This window comes from Delphinus delphis, chromosome 16 (genome assembly GCF_949987515.2).
Source record: "Delphinus delphis chromosome 16, mDelDel1.2, whole genome shotgun sequence".
In the NCBI taxonomy this organism is placed as follows: Eukaryota; Metazoa; Chordata; class Mammalia; order Artiodactyla; family Delphinidae; genus Delphinus; species Delphinus delphis.
In genome coordinates this window covers 38,801,608-38,817,605 of record NC_082698.1, presented here as the reverse complement: position 1 = coordinate 38,817,605, position 15,998 = coordinate 38,801,608, and the positions used below count along the sequence as shown (strand labels likewise).

Here is a 15,998-nt window from a genome sequence, read left to right as displayed (position 1 = left end):
AAAATACTGCCTAAAATACCAGCAATCCAGCTCCCAACTGTCCTTTCCGAGTAACGGACAGCTATTTCAACCCCATGACTAATGCCCAGCGCCTGTCTTAAAGTGGCCTGGACCTCCACCACTGGTGCATTCCCAGCCCAGTGGGTGGCTCATAGGGCAAATCTCCCCCAGTGCTTGAACTTCACCAGTCAGACTCTTGGTGATCCCCCAAAATACTCTTGGTGAATTTATTGCAATTGTTTACAGAAACAACAGAATTAATCATTTCTCCTACCCAATCATTTTGGCTTATAAGCAGATGAATTCTCCTATATACGTGACATGCACAAAATAGTTTGTGACTTTTTTTTTTAACAATTATAGCAAGAAAGTTGAGGGGAAAATTCTAAAGGTCAATCTGCTGGTTGCCTATTTATTTTCAAGCTATCAGACAGAGCTTGTCAAATGAGAAATTCTGGAATAACCATTTCACTGTGATGCGATGAAAGTTTGGTTTCCTCAGCATGAATAGTAAAAGTACTGCCAAGTTTATACTAAATTTATTCCAATAATCCATTGAATAGTATATCTCCAGACATTTAAGAAATACAGAAATGGCCTCAGAGGAACAGCATAAACCAAATGGTGACAGTCGACCCAAGGAAGTAGATTGTAGTATGGCAATAGAAATACACCTCTGTAAGCAATAGGTATGAGATATGTTCTTCCCTAAAATTTGTGTAGTAAAACGATTGGAAATTGGAAAGGATTTTAAATGCAGCAGAGAATTTTCAATTCAGTGGCATGATAATTTTTTCATAAATAAGTACTTAAATGTGTGAATCTGTTATAAGTGATTAGACTACCACATAACAAAGCAAAATGTAGTAGAGATTAAGCTGATGGCCTTTGAAATGAGACTGCCTGGCTTCAAATCCTGACTTTTCCACTCCCCAGCCACATGATCTTGGCAAATTACTTAATCTCGGTGGGCTTAACTGTCTTCTGTGAGGTCCGGATAGTAATAGCCCTTAACCCATGATACTGAGAATTAGAACAGTGCTGTCATATACTAAGTGTTATACAGGTATTTGTTAAGTAAGAAAACTTTAAATATGTCTCTGAAAATATGATTCTTTTTTTAGGAAATTCTTGGTTGAGATATGCTCATTGAATTCTTACGTTTTGTTTTGTTTTGTTTCCTGTAAGTATAAAACATTTTATTTCTCAGATTTTTCACTGACACTTTTTCTACTGGATAATCCTGCAAGAATATAGGGGAAGAAAAAAAATGCAAGAACTCTTGAGGCAAACATTTCAACGTTTAGTAAAATGAAAAGCACCTACTTGCTTGAAGCAAAAAGTAATCAAGGCAATGTAGAACACCCATATGACATCTTTTTAACTTAAGGCAACATGATTAAATTAGTAGGAATTTTTTAAATGATTGCAATAACAGACATCATTTAAATACTTAAATACTGTGATCCAAAAAGCCTTTGTACTACCACTTATAAAATAACCGAGAAAGTCTCAGGTTAGTATATATAAAGATTTAACAGTGAAACTAGAAGCTGCTTTACTTTGATTTTTTTTTTTGACAAACAACTATCGTGAAAAACAATGTCTTTAAATAACTAACATGTCTTTTGAAAATATACATAGAAAAATATTTGGAAAGGCAGATAAACTTAACAGTAACTATTTCTACAGATGGGTAGGGTGATGCGTTGGGGAATTTTTCTTTTTACTTTATACATTACTAGGTTTTATCCATCATTTTACGGTATAAAAGTTTTTTAAAGTAGTAATTGTAGAAGTTAGCAACAATACTGATATTTGGTCTTTTATGTTTTCCTTTCTCCAAAAATCACTTAAAGTATAACAAAGAGCTTTGGCTATACCTAAGTGGAAAGTAAATTTATTCTTCTCCAGCAAATGAATTATTTCAGCTCAATAACGGTGGATTAGGCCTATCTTTTACTTTGCGGCCCCTGAAGTTATGTTTAGGTCATTAACCTTCAGAAAAATACAGACAGCAGGGCAGACAAGCATCAGTGCTACTCCTCCCCCAAAAGGACATTGAATTTACCAAGGATTTTTTAGAACAAAGGAAAAAATATATATAGAAGCTAATGCTACAGTATTTGGACTGAGAACTGCATTGTTCTCCACAGAGATGCAACATTAGTAAACACCTTTCACCATCTTGTCAGCTTTGAAGACAAGTCCCTCATTGGTTACCCCCAAAATTAGCCAGTCCACTCTTTCAAATGTTAACCTTCAAGATGTCTCTATTTAGGGGCCTACGTTGCCATGCTCAGTGCATGAAACAGCCTCAATCCAGGGAGGCAAGAAGAGAATTAATAACTATTGAATATATATCACATGCCGAGACCTGTGCCATGCATACTCGATACATTATCTCCTTTAATCAAAAGCTGATAGTATCTCCACTTAATATATGAGAAACACTGAGGTTTGGGGAAGTAAAGCAATTTGCCCAATGCCCCACAGCTAGTGGGTCATGGAGCCAAGTAGTTCAGGTCCAGAACCTCATAGACTTCAATATTAAATCAGAACCCCAGATTCAAATGATAATCATATCCTTTGACGATCAGGCATTGGTGAGTCTGAATGGCAAAATAATAACAAACCAAAAAAATAACCCTTTATATTTGTCCAGCACTTTATAAGTTTTCACAGTGCTTATCTGGAGCAAGTCGCTGAAGCAAGAGCACGGTGTTGAAATTCACACAAAAAAGGGACTTCCCTGGTGGTCCAGGGGATAAGACTGTGTCCGGACTCCCAATGCAGGGGGCCTGGGTTCAATCCCCGGTCAGGGAACTAGACCTCACATGCATGCCACAACTAAGAGTTCACATACTGCAACTAAAGATCCCATGTGCCACAACTAAGCCCCGGCACAGCCAAATAAATAAATATTTTTTTTTTAAATTCATACAAAAGAGACGTCCATTTTTATCCTCTGACCAGTCCACTACTATTACTTGTCAATAAGTATCTTCCTTATTGAGAAATGATTTTGAAAATAGTTGAGGAACTCAAACTAAAGATTCTATTGTTTTCTTCTCTCCCTCCTACAATCCACATGGGATTTGCAGGAAAATGGACAAAGAAAATATGGTGGTCCCCCACCTGGTTGGGATGCTGCACCCCCAGAAAGGGGCTGTGAAATTTTTATTGGAAAACTTCCCCGAGACCTTTTTGAAGATGAACTTATACCATTATGTGAAAAAGTGAGTCTAAAGATTTTTTTTTTAATCTTTCAAGGAAAAAATACTACTCTCTTCACCTTGCTTTCACTCTCATTCTTCTTGGTCAGTGATGGTTTCTTTTCCAATTACCATTCCTCAATCATGCACAAAGTTAAAACCTTCCCAGCTGTTAGTGATTGGCCCCTAATTATCACTGCCTTGACTCAGCTGTCCTGTTACTGACGGCTGAAACTACCATTGCTGATGACTTTTTAATCTATATTTCAATCCCCCATCTCCACTAGCATAGCCATCTTACTGCAAACTCAACAGGTCTATCAATCTAGAATAACACAACAACCTGTCTAAAAGAAGATATTGCTTCAACTTTGAAATGTTAATATGGTTTTATAAAGTGTAAGATTTTCACGTTAAAAAATATGTATGTCATGGCTCAGCCGTGTCCCCATACATATTGATCCAGAATAAAATTTCCTTCTACAAATTTGAATGCAATCAACAAGATTAATAACATGGTTTTTCAAAGTCACTATATAATTAAGGAATAAATTTCCTCAGTTTGAATTCCAAATGATGTTTTGCTACTAAACCCAAAGTTAAAACAAAAATACAAAATTAACATTTCTGATAATTTACCACGTGGTGTTTAAAATTCCTAGAAAATTTAATAAGAGTTTAGCTATTTCTTTTCCTAAATGACAAAATCAGCTCTGTGTGTGTGTGTGTGTGTGTGTGTGTGTGTGTGTGTGTGTGTGTAGTTCAGCTCAGTTTCAGAACTACTCTTAATTTTATACAAACAACGTCACTTGGCACATGCATAAATTACAAGGACTTAATCCTATAAGAATCTTATATACTGAACATGAAAATGAGCACCAAGAAACACTTGAAATGCAGAGATGAAACATGCTTGAACTCTTTCCTAATGAGCCCAGAAAAAAATAGGCGTCCATCACTGAGTAGCGTGGGGTGGCGTGGGGCTGACCTGTGGGTCAGACACCACTGACGTAATAGAAGTAGCTTACTGATGCCTCTTCTCCCCACGCGTGTCCCTCACGTCTGTGTGGGCCACCCGTCTTACAGCAGCCAGCAATAATGAATTGCTGTGTCTGGATTATAGAGAACAGTTGGGGTAGCAGGAGGGAATAGTATATAAGCAAAGCAGAGGAGTTACAGTGAGAGGGATAGAGTGAGTACACTGCTACCATGGAGGTGCTGGCCCTGGATCAGTTGTGTTAAGACTAGCATTTACCTTCAGCCTACAGATGGAGAAAACAGGGCTCCCAGGACCATCCTCTGAAACACACCTTCTATGGTCACCTTTATATCATGGTAGGTGGAAAAGATAGCTAAGAAGTCAGTTTCACAAGGCTCCAAATGAGTGTTCTTGGTTTTGGTTTTAAACATCACTGGTGAGTATGACCAAGTAAAGATAAAAACTATGGAGGCCTCAGAGGCCAATGTAAAGGGCAAGGACAATCTATCAAGAAATTGTACTTCTGATGACAAATGTGTTTTCTGGTCCCTAAGATATCGTATAAATCCCCAGATAATTGTGTGATGAAAGGTCACTTGCTCTGCCAAAAATATACATTCTGGCAACTCCGGCTGAAATGCCACTTGTACATGTTTTCTTTATTTATCCTGACTTTGCCCATGAGTCAGATAACAGATCTCAACCCAGCATGAAAACATGCAAACTATTACACATGGGATGTAAATGCCAAACACGGCAGAGACTTCAGAAAATGTTGTGTATGCATGTGTGTGTGTTTTCATTTGGAAGTACAAATGTATAAATATGAATTCTCTCTTATTACTTGTAGATTGGTAAAATTTATGAGATGAGAATGATGATGGATTTTAATGGCAACAATAGAGGATATGCATTTGTAACATTCTCAAATAAACAAGAAGCCAAGAATGCAATCAAACAACTTAATAATTATGAAATTAGGTAAGACCCATCTTTCCTAGATTAAAAGTGAATCAGACAATGTACCTTTATCTGTTCTTCCATCAAGTTTATCTAATATAGTATATGCAAAATATAGCCAAAATCAGAAATAAAAGGTTAGTTCTTTTTCTTGGAAATCAATTTAATGAAATGTTTATTTAACCATCACTATGTAAGGTGCCAGACTAAGTTCTGTGAAATGTTCAAAGAAGCAAAATTCATTGATTTATCCATTTCAAAAATATGTGCTGGACACTGTTGAAAATATTAGAAGTATCAAGGTACACTTTCCTACTCTCATAGTGAGCAATCGGATGTATTAGGTTATTTAAAAGAGTTTGAAAAAATAAAAACCAGGAAATGGGGTAAAGTTGTATGAGGAGGTTGCTACTCTAACTTGATGTATTTAAGAAAATACTCTTCCGGAAAGTAAAATTTGATCTGAGACTTGAATGAAAACAATCTGCCATGACGGTCAGACCTGGAGGAAAATCCTTTCAGAGAAAGAACGAACAGCAAGTGCAAAGGTCTCAAAGTGAGAATAAGCATGATGTGTTAAAGGCACAGAAAGAAAGCCAGCCTTCGGAACAGAATAAAGAGAGGAGGGTTGAAGGCAATACAGCTGGGGAGTCTTATATTTCATCATTAAGAATTCGGATTTTATTCTAAAAAAAAAGGGGAAATTACAGGAGGTTTTAATCAGATTCATGCTTTTTTACAACATTCCATTCCTCTGACTACTAAGTGAAGAATGGACTGTAGCAGGGTAAGGACTGAAAGAGGGATGGCAGTTCAAAGGCCGCTGCTGTGTCTAGAACTAGATGGGAGACGGTGGTGCTTGCATAAGGGGTTAGTGGTAAAGGTGGTAAAAAGTCAGATGTGTGATATATTTTGGAGGTTGAATAGACAAGACTGGCTAAATATTGGATTTAGAGTGTGAGTGGATTTACAATTTAGGGAGGAAAATTAGGATTTTGGTCCAAGTATGTGTGGATGTGATAGGGTCATAGATGGAAAAGGCTGGGAGAATAACAGGAAAACATGAAGAGCTCTGTTTGGGACAATTTACATTTGAGATGCACATTAGACGTCCCAGGGGAGTTGCTGAGGAGGTGATTGTATGATATTGGAGTCAGGAGAATGGTCACGATTGGAACGTAAATTTGGGGGTCAGCCAAATATAGGCAATATTTAAAACCATGGGATTAGCACAGGGTTCCAGGACATAACTGACCCTATACAATCAATAACTGGTTTTTATAAATTGACAATACATGAAATTGTCTACGTTCTAAAATCTAAACCAGAGGGAACTGCCATAAATCCTTTCTTAAGGAAGCCCAGGGCCACATGGAAGAAAGATTAGTGTGTTAGATGAAAAAGCAATAGCTTGGGGTCAGATGGGCCTCAGCTGAGTGTCAAAAAATGACTTGACCTCTCTGAGCCTCAATTTCCTCATCTATAAAGTGGGAATAATAATACTTACTTCATAGGTTTATTATGGGGATGTTATCAAGATTTCAATATGTTTAGCTTAGTGTTTGGAACATAGTAATATGTCAATAAGTGATAGAACTCTTACATATTAGCACATTCATTAATTCTGAGATGCAGTCTTTCACCTATATTTTCTTCCTGTAATAGAGATGCACTTTAAAACAGGGAATCTTAAATTAAATGAATACAGAGAGAGTAGATTTCCTGTCATTAGTTTTCTCTCACTTCCTATAGGTTCAAAATAAGTCCTGCATTATCCTTGTAATTCTGCAGTCAGTCAACTACTGGGTCATTTTTCTTAAGCCCCTTAGCCATGAAAAGATTGATTGGACTTGGCAACTACTAGTAGCCTAGTCATTCAGTACCAGGATTGGATTCTGGAACAGATTCTTGGAAAAAACATAAAGGAGGCTCCCCTTTCACACATGCCACCATGGATCCAAAAGAGCTCCGATATATGGAAAATTTTTTGGTATGAGAATCAGGAGACCAGAGGTCTAGCCCAGGTTCCTTTGGACAAATCCTTTGACCTCTTTCAGCATCCATTTTATATTATCACCTGATCACACAGAGTTATTCCGAGCACCCATCATACGAAATAATATATACTGTTATTTTAGAAAGGGCTATAAAAAGCTATATTAAGACATATTAGTGATGCTTTCAGGAATTAGAAGATTCTCCATTCCTTGGTCTTTCATAGAAACGAAACATCTTAATAGCAAAGGTTATTCTCAAAATAGCTTTTAAGTTGAGATGGATGTAGAATTGTTTCTGTAGGGAATCAACAAAGTTCGCTGAATCTACTTAATACATTGTTACACACTGGAGCCGGTCAAGACTTTCTGAAAATAGATGGGGTATGAACAATGAACACAAGCCATTAAAAAGTAACAGTATCCTCTCTGTGAATTTCAATGTCTTCATCTATAAAATAGAGACAAAAATATACCTACCTCATGGAGGGGATTAGGAAAAATAAAAGAGATAATGCAGGTAAAGCTCAGTGCCTGACACATATCAGATGCTCTATAAATGTTTGCTGATGGTTATGATGATGGCAGGAGGGTGCAGAAAAGGAAGAGGAAAAATATGACAAAGCATTTGGAAAGAGAAAGTTGGTGGCCAAAATGCCAGTTACAGTTCAGGTTGGATGCCAGAAGCAAGGTGAAGGCACAGAGTGACTTTGGATTTTAATGAGTAGGATAAATGGAATGTGAAATAGCAGAATAGACACCCCAGGGCCAACCTCACCTACTTCCACTCTGCCTTGGATGTTGTCAGAGAGAGAACCTTTCTTGTAGAGAAGAGGTTTGTTTGTTACCTCTTCTTGTTACAAACCTTTGGTTTGTTTTTAGCCACTGTCTCTGAGGGGATAGATAAGGTTCTTAGCCGGAAAAGACCCACAGGTGTCATATCCTCCTCGTCATCAAATATCCACTGAGCATCGTCTAAATGCCTGGCTTCTGGAGACATTAAAGTCATGCCCTCAGCTTTTGAGGGAGAGTTTTTCGTCTCCAAGCAATTCTGGGATTCGCTGACAAATCACATAGATTTAAAAACAGGATATGGAGGCTCCAGGCGCCCCCTACTGGTAGCTGACCGGCCCCCGAATGATCAAAAATATAAACTTCTAAATAAATAGTATCTTGGAACAAAAGGTTTAAGTTAAAAAAGAAAAAAAAACCCTGAAAGATCACTTTATCGACCCTTCCCTCCCCCCAGAAAAAACACATTGTTAGGACAATGTTCAACAAACGGAGATGGACCTGTTACATATCTGATATGCGGTCCTTAGTTCTTCAACAAAGCACAGAAGACAACTGGGACAGGGTGCAACCTGGGTGAGAACACCTGCCACACAGCTGAGAGCCACTAGTTCCGAGAAATCAGAGCAATCTTCCACTCACCTGGCTGAGCACTTTTTATTCAGGAGGAATGAGTGGTTTCTGTTAAGCAAACTTTACCCATTTTTAATAACTTTGAGTTATTACAAAAGTCACATGGCCTAATACACAACACACAATAACAGCCAAAAAACAGTAATAAAAGTTCAAACCGTTCCTTCATTACCCTATTGCCTAAAGAGAATCACCATGTTGAATTTTTATAGTTTTTCTAGATTTTCTACAGTTTTAAGCAAAATGGCTTTCTCATATACTCATTTTACATTTTTTTTAAACCCAGCAGCATAGTGTGAACTGGTATTTTCAACCATCAAATACTCTCCTATGTTACTATGTTTATTGACCACAGAGCATCCTATGTTATGAACGCTCATCTTTTATATACCAGTGCATCCCAGCCAGGAGCAATATTGTCCCCCTAAGGGACATAGAGAAAGATGAAGAGGCATTCTTGGATGACCTAACAGGTGGCACTTGGCATTTAGTGGTCAAGAACCAGGGATGACAAACATACCACGGTATACAATGAGGAAATGTCCAGCCCCAGAGCAGTCACCTCAGCTGAGATACATTAAACCAGTCCTGCACGGTGGACTATTTTGCTCATTTCCAATTTGGGAGCTATTGTAAATAGTAGCAGTGAATAACCTTACACAAAAATGCTAATGCTCATCTTTATTTCTAAGGACACTCCCCTAGAGGGGCATTATTTGGCGAAAGGTTACGCACACTTAAGACTTCTGATACATTTTCCCACATGTCCCCCAGAAAAGTTGAACCAACCTACACCTTGCCTACGAAGGTATCCACCAACTGGCTGATAAGCAACACTGCACAGTGGAAGAAACAGGGATTAAACTGAATCCAGAGGCCAATTTTAACTCTCAAAATCCACAAAATCTTAAGCAAGTCACTTAATATCTTGGAGTCTCAAGCTCTTCAACTGTAAAATGGAAACAATACCTATTCTGCCCATCTCACGGGCTCCTTGTGTCGGCCAAATAATATGTGAAACTCTGTTCTGTATAAGGGACCATCTATAATAATGATCATGTCAGAATAGCTTCTCTGTTTGGTTGGACAAAAAGGGAGCACCAGGGGTTGCAACCTCAGATACCTCCAGGGCAGGATACAAAAGTACATTGAGCCAGGTGTAAAGACCTCAGGATTGACGATGTATTAGGGAGTGTCGAGGATTCACAATAACTAGTGGAATCTACATATACTCTAAAGACAGCAGACGCAACTCAGTTTCAACTATTTTTTTTCTTTAAAAATGCAGAACCAAGGTTGACAGAACTTCCAGTTTCTCAAAAGCAGCTACCACTTTCCAAAACCAGTTTAAACACTAAGACGACCAAACGTTCCATATCTACAGGCCATATCAGGTCCCGGCCTGATATTTTCAATTTCAATATATATTTTCATTTTTCAGTCTTAAACCTTAATCAAGCAAGGACTCTCCCCAATCAAAATCCCTGCTGTTTTCGCAGAAATGGGCGTCTGTTAGGGGTTTGTGCCAGCGTGGACAACTGCCGATTATTTGTTGGGGGAATCCCAAAAACCAAAAAGAGAGAAGAAATCTTATCAGAGATGAAAAAGGTCACCGAAGGAGTTGTGGATGTCATTGTCTACCCAAGTGCTGCCGATAAAACCAAAAACCGGGGCTTTGCTTTCGTGGAGTATGAGAATCATCGGGCAGCTGCCATGGCCCGGAGGAAGCTTCTGCCAGGTTAGGACCCCTCCTCAAAGAGGAGACTTCTCCACTCCCGTCCTGCCTGCCTCAGGCTGCTGTGCTCCTTAGCAAAGGAAACAGAAGCCTGTTGTTCGGTTTTTTTTTTTTGCTCTTTATCTCTGGTTATGTTACATTTTTTAAACTCTCGGTCTTTCTTATTTATCTCACAGTTGATTCAGCTCCCTGAAGTTTTCACAGATTGGGTTCTGAAAACTATTCACTTCGTGCATTAAATCCAATGTATACTGCACAGGAGAAATCCAGAACTTGAAGTTATAGCAACCCTATACTGAATCTTTAAACTGAAGAATCTCCCTAAAAGTAAATTTATCAGTCAACAGTTATCTTTGTATATAGTTTTTGTTATCAGGCTTATTAGAAATAGGGTATATGTTATCCATTATAATGTAGAAATAATAAATATGCAAGTGATACATTATCCCAATGACAATTAAAATGACGTACTTTTTTTTTTTTTTTTTTGCGGTACGCGGGCCTCTCACTGCTGCGGCCTCTCCCGTTGCGGAGCACAGGCTCCTGACGCGCAGGCTCCGGACGCGCAGGCTCACCAGCCATGGCCCACGAGCCCAGCCGCTCCGCGGCACGTGGAATCCTCCCGGACCGGGGCAGGAACCCGTGTCCCCTGCATCGGCAGGCAGACTCCCAACCACTGCGCCACGAGGGAAGCCCAAAATGACGTACTTTTATTATAACTTCCTAGTGTCTAATAATTTGTCTAATTTTAGGTAATAGAAATAATAGCTTTCCATAGAAAGACACCTTAGTTATATGCTACAACCACGAGGTAGGTCCTATTTGGTCAACAGCCATAAATTCCTGGGTTTAGAAGACTCCACCAAGACACTGCCCCACTAAGATCAACTTAGGAAAAATTATTGAAAGTCCTGTGCTTGTTATAAAATATTTCCCAAACTTACACAAAGGTATTAAAATGAATATTAAAATGATACGTATGTCAGGAATGGCATATTGAACACACTGGAATCAAGGATTCTCTTAAGCACTGTGGAAGTCACCAGAATCTAAAGCAAAGCAAAACAGCAACAAAAACACCCACATTTATTTTTATTTTTTAAAATAAAACCAATAGGAGTAGCCCTCCAGAAATTTTCAAAATTGAAAGATGGCTTCTGAGCTTGGGGAATATGTTTTAATAATATTTTCATGAAGGCAGCTTAAAGTGAAAAAATATGGGATATCCCCCAAAATGGCTGAATCTATTGAGAGGTGGACATTTTTTAGATTCAATATAATATTATTAATATATTTTATACATGTGTAATAGTATTGCTATAAAACATAGGAAAGAGAAATTTTGCAAAGACTAGGGAAGATGAAATCAATATTTAAAATTTTGACAGTAAAAATGTTTTGATCTGAGGTGGATATTTTTAATGGGGAAGCTTCCATTCACTACTTCTTCACTACCCAAGCGGTCAAGTCGCCTGACTCACAGGTGCATAGAATCACTAGAACTCCCCACGCTGCTTACCTAGCCTCTCAGTGACCTGAACTTAATATTTTGCTGTCCTCTTCAACATCAACAATTCTGCCTTCGAAAAGTGCCTCCTATCCATCTTGTTCTCAGGTCATCACTGTAGGCTAAACACATATATTCCCAACCTTGGATTATTTTTTTTCAAGGTCTCCTAAGTATTCTCCCAGCTCTGCTTTCTCTTTGATGCCCCCAGCCCCCCACCTCCCCCACCTACTCCATCCTAAACATTACCACCAGAGTAGTGTTCCTAAAATAACATATCATCCTTTCCACAAGTTCTTCCAAATAGTAGGAATTCAATCTCTCCTTGTTAAGAGGCTGAATGATGTCACTCACTCATTAGTTCAAAAATATTCACCAACTTGCTGCTGCATATGAGATAAAGCATAAACCTCTGAGCTCGTCATTCACTCGGGGCCCCAGTTCTTTTCAAACAATTTGGACCTTCTTTTTCACGATAAACACCCTCCTTTCTATCAGGACAAACTCAGTGGCCTAGACAACACCATGCTCGTTTTTTGTATCCTTTATTTCGAAGGCTGTATCCCCTCCTAGAATGACCTGCCCCTCCCCGTCTCTACTGACTCATGGAAGTCAAAGCCCCAGCTTAGCCACCACTTCACTGAGAAACCAGCTTCCACTATTCCACCCCACATTAATCATTTTCCTCCTTCATTACCTGTAAAAACAAATACGTACAATCATTTGGGGGATGGGGGAGGATGGCAGTGAAAGAGGGTCCAAAATGGGAGAGAGAGTTTTCAGCAGCCGGACAATCAGTGTTCCTAGGGAATTAAAACTTCCCGTCAGCTTCCCTTCTTCAAAGAAAACAGCACACTGACCCACAGAAAGAGCTTCTCTTTACCTGAGTTGAACTGACTAGGCCGGGCAAGGCTGAGCAGCTAGGCGGCAAGAATTCTCAAGCACCGTGTTATGCTTCCACCCAAGATCCTGAGTTCTCCCTACGGATGCTCTGGCCAGGACGCAGCAATATATAGGCTGCCTCACTCTCCTCAGGCATTTTCTCATCCTCATCATGATGTGAGGCAGCCCCGCCCACTTTGCTTGTTGCCCTTTAAGTTGGCCTCAGCTGGTTGAGTTTCAGTCCGCTGGAGTTCAGTCAGACTGCCTCATCAGCAGATTAACAAGAGGCGGTGAGTAAGCCAGCCAGAGCAAACTGCTTCCTTTCTACCGAAGCCTGAGAGTAAAATCTATTACCCATTTGGACATCTACCTATGACCTCACCATAGATTAAGCAACAACACAGGATTTCAGTAATGGGCAATCCTCTGGAGACCCCACTTTGAATGGACAAGGAGAGCTTTAAGAAACGTGATAAGCAAGGACCACAAGAAGCTTTTCCTTCTTAATTGATCCAGACTTGAAGACAGAGAGAAAATTGTGGTCTAAAGTGGCATATTGCCTTCCACCACCTACCTCCTCCAACAGTGGAAGCTCCCTCTTGACATTGCGTCTTTACTGAGGTGTACGTAGAACAAAGTGGATGCATCCAGTTCAGGCATTATCAAAGCATTCTAAGGATACTCTGAAAAAAAGTTCCAACAGTGGTTTGCAATCTTAACCTCCATCAGAATCACCTGGAGGGCTTGTTAAGGCATAGATTGCTGGCGCCCCCAACCCCAGAGCTCCTGATTCAGTAGGTGTGGTATGGGGTCTGATCATTTGCATTTATAACAAGTTCCCAGGATGCAACTGCCCCTGAGACCACAAGTTTGAGATCTGATCATCTAAATCAAGGGTGGCCCATGGTGGGCTACAAATTTGAATCATCTGAAGAGGTTTTTAAACAATACCAGTGCCCAAATCAACCTCTAATCAATTGAATCTGCTTTTCTGGGGTGCGGCGTTGGAGCACTGATATTTTAAGTTTTCCAGATAATTCTGTTGTGTAGCCAAATTTTGTGATCCACTGCTAAATCTGTCAGCTAATGACACTAGCCACTCACCTGCATGGGAAGTAAATAGCAACACCTGGGGAACCACTCAGTATGGAAACATTTATTGCGTCTACAATGTAATTTGCTTTCTTCTAAATGACAAAGTTCTAAAAAAAATCATACCTAATTTGAGTGAGTGACACTATTCACATTGGACACAAAGAATGCATATTCTGAGGAAACTATACTTCCCAAAAAATAGATCAAAAATACTCAAGAGGAATGTACATTATTGAATTATCATCTAAAAGCGATAAATTAAGTCCCTTTTTTTTAAAGTTTTAAATAGGTGGGTTTTTAAAAATTTTTATTGCTGTATAGTTGCTTTACAATGTTGTGTTAGTTTCTGCTGTACAGCAAAGTGAATTAGCTATATGTATACCTATATCCCCTCCTTTTTGGATTTCCTTCCCATTTAAATCACCACAGAGCACAGAGTAGAGTTCCCTGTGCTGTACAGTAGGTTCTCATTAGCTATCTGTTTTACACATAGTAGTGTATATATGTCAATCCCAATCTCCCAGTTCATCCCACCCCCCTTTTCCCCGTTTTGTGTCCATACATTTGTGCTCTACGTCTATGTCTCTATTTCTGCTTTGCATATAGGTTCATCTGTAGCATTTTCCTAGATTCCTCATATATGCGTTAAGGCATCACCTTCTTTTGTCTTCACAACAACCCTGAAAGCAGGTACTTTTATTAGCCCCATTTTACAGATGAGGAAACTGATGCTTAGAAAGGTTGTTTCCTAGCCAGGATCATTAATCTGATATTTGAACTTGTCTGACTTCAAAGCTCAAGTTCACAAATCACTTTCCAACACTGACTTTCACAGGGATGTTTATGGAAATCACTGCTCCCTGCACTTCCTCTCACTTCTATCCACTTTAACCTTTTCCACATCTTCAGGCCTGTGAATGACTTACCGTGGTCCCAGTCTGGAAAGGCAAAAGCCAATGGGCTAGAACAGTGTTCTCAATTTTGGCTGAATTAACTGAGGTGCTTTTCAAAATCCTGAGGCCTAGACCACTTAAATCAGAATTGGAAAAGAGGATCCAGAGGTCAGTGATGAGATGATTCCCAGGGGAAAATCAAAAGCACTGATTTGTAATATTTTTGGATTTCTATACTGTTAACGCTCCCACTGTGGTTCATTTCAAGCCACCAAGGTGACATCAATTGACTCACAAAATTCTGAAAATTTAACAGTCTATTCTTGCAGGTAGAAAGGACCTGAGTCCAGCACACACAGTGGAATCCATATTTTTGTAAGCTCTTCTACTATGGGGCCAAGATTGAGAACCACTGAGCTACAGAAACCAAAGTCACCTGGGAGCCTTAGGGTTTTTGGGATAAGACCCTTAGTAAAGTCTATGTAAAGCATAGAAAGGAAGGGAATGGAATAAAATGGAAACGAGATGTAGAAGGGGAGTGGAAAGGAGGGGGAAAAGAGTGATGGAGAAAACTATCGTCTGGGCTACAAGGCAGAACAAGGTAGCCAGCCAACTGGGATAGCAGGAGCCAGCCTCCCGCTAACTCACTGGGATTCGCTAACTCATTAGGATGCATCTATCCTTTGTTTGAGTTTTAGAATGTCAATGCCACAGATGCTTTCACTGACTGGTTTTTTGTTTGTTTGTTTGTTTTTTGCGGTACGGGGGCCTCTCACTGTTGTGGCCTCTCCCGTTGAGGAGCACAGGCTCTGGACGCGCAGGCTCAGTGGCCATGGCTCACGGGCCCAGCCGCTCTGCGGCATGTGGGATCTTCCCGGACCGAGGCACGAACCCATGTCCCCTGCATCAGCAGGCGGACTCTCAACCACTGCGCCACCAGGGAAGCCCCAACTGACTGTTTTTTAAGGAATAAAAAGATGCATTTTGATTAAAAATACTTGCCTCTTGTGTAATATTTAAACATTTCCAATCAAATTAAGAAATTGAGTTGACCCTCACCCTCCTCTCATCACTTCAACATGGATCTGTACTGTGTAGGGGTACAGGGGTTGAGTAACAAAAAACAAAAGGGAGCAGTGGAGAAGTGAAATAGATCTGGGTAAGGTATCCTCTCAAAAGCTCATTTCCTCTTCTGTAAAATTGGGAAAGTCATTCCCCTCCCCACAGAGTTACTATGACTGAGAGAATATGAGAAACACACAGTGGAGTGCAAGACAATAAATTGCAGTTATATAGGAATATAAATATATATG

The 15,998-nt window shown here is 39.6% G+C and overlaps 1 protein-coding gene across 7 annotated transcripts in view; it reads left to right on the top strand.

The window, feature by feature from the left end:
• The window catches only part of A1CF (APOBEC1 complementation factor), an 81,669-nt gene that overhangs the window by 39,526 nt on the left and 26,145 nt on the right, over positions 1-15,998 (top strand). For 6 of the 7 annotated variants that reach the window (XM_069541533.1, XM_060034563.1, XM_060034567.1 and 3 more), the window contains 3 exons: positions 3,105-3,239; positions 5,045-5,175; positions 10,073-10,311. In XM_069541533.1, coding sequence (XP_069397634.1) covers positions 3,105-3,239; positions 5,045-5,175; positions 10,073-10,311 — 505 coding nt within the window. Of the gene's footprint in view, positions 1-1,124; positions 1,184-3,104; positions 3,240-5,044; positions 5,176-10,072; positions 10,312-15,998 lie in introns of all 7 variants that reach the window. The other variant, XM_060034566.1, reaches the window with a different exon arrangement.